Raw genomic sequence first — 3,996 nt, 5'->3', positions numbered from 1 at the left:
TATACCAACTCAAATGAACATCCATTCTAATATTAAAAGCTTTGTGTGCCTAGTGTTTGTGTCGTTATCTTTTTTAACATGCCATTGTGATGTTTTTTTAATACATAGCCTCTGACTGTGTATTGGAGAGAAGTAAAATAAGACATAGAATAATACAGAAAATTTCTTTGGATATTTTCATTATTATATTGTTAATTGTTTTTAATTGTATTTGATTGCCATACAACTAGTACTTTATCCACATATCAGAAGTGCACTGACTTCTACAACCTTTCTAAAACTTCGGGGTCGTGTGGCGTAGCGGCAGAGTGCGCGACTCGGAACTTTCAGTCCCGAGTTCGAGTCCTGACATGCCACCGATCTTGTGCCCTTGGGAAAGGCAGTTTACACGGCTTTCCTCACTTAGCTCAGGTGTAAATGAGTATTGTCCTGTCATGTATTTGTCCCCTGTGTTGGTGGCGGCATTAATATAAGTTGAAAAAACTTGAGTGTGTCGTCACAACGTCTGGTGATTACATGTTGGAATTAAAAAAAAAAAAAAAAAACTTCGGAATCACATTTTTACCCCGCACCGTCGTATGGCGTCGCCAAAAGACTGAAGTAATAACATACCTGGCAGCGCCCTGCTATGCAGATATCAGTAGAGTCCCGGTAACACGGGGTGCCGTCCTGCACATGCCCGAAGTCCCGGACCTGGTTATCCGGGGTTTTACACCTCAGTTCACAGGGGCTGACTGAGGAGGTCCGGCCCCAGCCTCGACTGCGTCTCCGGTGTCCTGAAATACACGTGGAGTTTAATATCCGTAAATAACTTCATCAGGTTGGTAAACGAATGAATAGCAAAGTTCTTTGATCACAACCATTTTCACGAGCCGACGTTTCAATGACCGTCTGTCATCTTCATCAGGGCAATTCTGACTGGTTTACTGTGCACTGACGCTAGATGTTACTTGGTGCATAGTGCACTAAAGGTGTTACATAGTTCACAGTGCACTTAAGCTAGTTTTTACTGCTTACAATGCATTCCGGAACGTAGTGTAATTGTATTTTAATAGTAGGAATAACCCTGATGAAGGTGACAGACGGTCATCGAAATGTCGGCTCGTGAAAAATAAATAGTTGTGATCAAAAAACTTCTATTCAAGTGGAGTTTAATGTACCTATGATGTTGGTAATGCAAATGAGCAAAATTACCTCACTGAACTAGTTTAGCTTGAAAATATTTTTAAAATGATTCCTTTTGATGATTGATTTCAGTTATTTCAGTTGCATATTGGCATATACTTTCCAGTGATATACGTGTACCGTACTTGCTCTTAGCATGTGTTCACACTGCTATGAAAGTTCATCTGTGTTGGAAGATTAGCCTTTTAAGATTACATGAAAGATAAGCTTTTTGGCTAAACGGTATCGAAATAAAGAGAAAGAGAGAGTTGTTAGTAATCATATTTTATAATCATAAGCAAAATCTTGACGTTTATTCCAACACACAGGTCAAACAGAGCAGGACTACTTTTTAAGAGGCATTAAGGAGACCATATATATCAGAGCACTCCAGCCATAACTTAGAGAGATGGTGGACGATATAAACTCCCTGGCACTTTTGATCAATTGCTTACGTCACGTATCAGTAAAGTCTCGTGTGAATGAGGTCACGTGTCTGTAACCGTAACTCTCGCGAGATTACGTTTTAAAGTGATTTGTCACTAATGATCCATATGAATACAACGGTGGTCGCTGAGAATTTGATGCTCTGTTTAACCTGTGTGTTAAAATAAAGTTAAACATTTTACTGTGTGTTCACACTGTACCTCTGTTAGGTTTAGGAATGTAGACCGGTGTCCAGTCCTGACTAGCGCTAGCCTTGTTCGCCGCACACTGAAGTAACCGGAAATCTCGACTCTCTGGCGGACACGACTGAAAAAAAATTGAAACCTTATTATTATTATCTTTATTGACTATCCTCTAATATGTTTACCGTCCATAAGCAAATCACTTGTTTTATATTATGAGTATGTAAGCTGAGAAACATTGTTTTTTTAGAAAACTCTGTACGTCTTATAAGCAATTATTTGAAATAAAGAAATAACATTATCTACAGACAATATTGTCTACAGACAATATCAATTTCTTAATCAATGTCAAAGTGACCATAAAAAAGTGTCATATGCTGAAACTATAGTTCCCATTTCATGCTGGGAAAAATAAGGCCTATGTATCTTGGGTACACCACTGCGCATGCCCCACACATGCGTAGTCATGATGATTTTATTCTAGCCCCTACGTCACCAGTAATTTTTTTTGCATATATATTACACAGAATGAAACGATTTCCAGAACAAATGAACCTATTTCACTATTACGTCACAGTTTGTTTACCTGTTCTAAAGAACATCCTAGAACGGTCAGTTAAAGAAAAAAAGATCATTTTAAGTTTTCAAACTCAGATGTGTTTGATTTTTGCTGGGTTTAGTTTTTTTGACACAGCATTAAATGCCGCAATGGGTGATTTAGTTGTGACAGTACACGAATGTAGTACTGTATAAAGACCTTATATTAAGGCTAACGTTGCACAAACACACACCGCGCTACGCACCCCTGTACAATATAAACATTGATTGACCGGCATTCATTGCGGTAAACAAACTGTGACGTAATAATGCAATAGGTCCATTGACCCCTGTATTTATTTTTCCCAAGGAAAACTGACCTGTCGATTGCATGTTCTGTATCTTCTTCTCCCTCCGTTACACACACTGCTGACGTGGCCTTCATCTACTGGTATGAGTCGTCTGAAGTAAAAAAAAAAAAAACAGTTAAGAGTTAAAACTTTTTGTCATGAAAGTTCATCTGTGATCTCTTACCTAGAGCTTTCGACCAGTCGCTCTGGTCTTCCTCAGTAGACTGACCCAGTGAAGCTTGTCACGTGGCTTCTTTGAAGTGTGACGTCAACACTGGGTCAAAGGTATCTGGTAGACGATGTCGGCCCCCGTCGCGGTTCAATGAAGGGTGATGGGCCCTGATGTATATGGCCTCCTTCACCCCTCTCAACTAATAGTCTTGTTCGGTGTTTTGACTCTAAACATGTAACTACCAAGTTGAACACAAATGAACTTTTATGATATTATGAAAAAAAGATGATTATATGGTGTTTCTATGTCTTGACTTTGACGTAATATTGTCCACCATCTTGGATAATTAAACCTGAAAGGTTTAACACTCATGTTGGTATTTCTTGTTTTAATTCAGGCCACGTAATTGGGACATTTACATATGCAACTAGAATTCCGAGACCTCATACCTCCATGAAATATGATCTTGATATGTAAATGTAAATTTCTTCTTTAATTGTGCAAATGACCTCTGCATTAACATGATATATGCATCGTGATGTATGTTAAATTTTGATTAACTTACAGATGTCTCATCATTCACCATTACGAAACCATAGAATTTTCGCATTAATTATGCAAATTAGGTCATCATTTGCATAATTAGTATCTGTTGAAGTTCCGCCTGCCATAGGTTACATACATTACATGTATGTAAGTAGTATAATGTAAAACACTGTACTTATAGAATTTCCTCATTAATTATGCAAATAAAGTCCTCATTTGCATAATTTGCATTTAATTATGTACATCTCTCTCTCAGCTACCTACACACCAAAAATAATGAAAATATGTTGTTCCTGTCTGGACTTATTGGCTTTTAAACATTTCGCCAGAAAGTGCCCTGCAGTTCCAGAACAAGCCGCTAGGGGGCCCAAACTCATAAGACTTCTTCCCAAGCACGAGAGCTACCTTCCATCAAAATTTCATGACCCTAGCATGTCCAGATCGCGAGATATCGTAAAACACTGTAATTATAGAATTTCCTCATTAATTATGCAAATAAAGTCCTCATTTGCATAATTTGCATTTAATTATGTACATCTCTCTCTCAGCTACCTACACACCAAAAATAATGAAAATATGTTGTTCCTGTCTGGACTTA

General features: G+C 38.1%; 1 protein-coding gene across 1 annotated transcript in view; it reads right to left on the bottom strand.

Moving 5' to 3' along the window:
* LOC109474657 (ADAMTS-like protein 2) overlaps positions 1 to 3,996 on the bottom strand; it is a 44,706-nt gene that overhangs the window by 20,480 nt on the left and 20,230 nt on the right. The window contains exon 5 of the mRNA XM_019775006.1: positions 2,711 to 2,792. Within this exon, the coding sequence (XP_019630565.1) occupies positions 2,711 to 2,792 (82 nt within the window). The remainder of the gene's footprint in view (positions 1 to 2,710; positions 2,793 to 3,996) is intronic.

This window comes from Branchiostoma belcheri, unplaced genomic scaffold (genome assembly GCF_001625305.1).
Source record: "Branchiostoma belcheri isolate BF01 breed outbred unplaced genomic scaffold, Haploidv18h27 scaffold102, whole genome shotgun sequence".
Lineage (NCBI taxonomy): Eukaryota > Metazoa > Chordata > Leptocardii > Amphioxiformes > Branchiostomatidae > Branchiostoma > Branchiostoma belcheri.
This window is presented reverse-complemented; position numbering and strand designations above follow the sequence as displayed.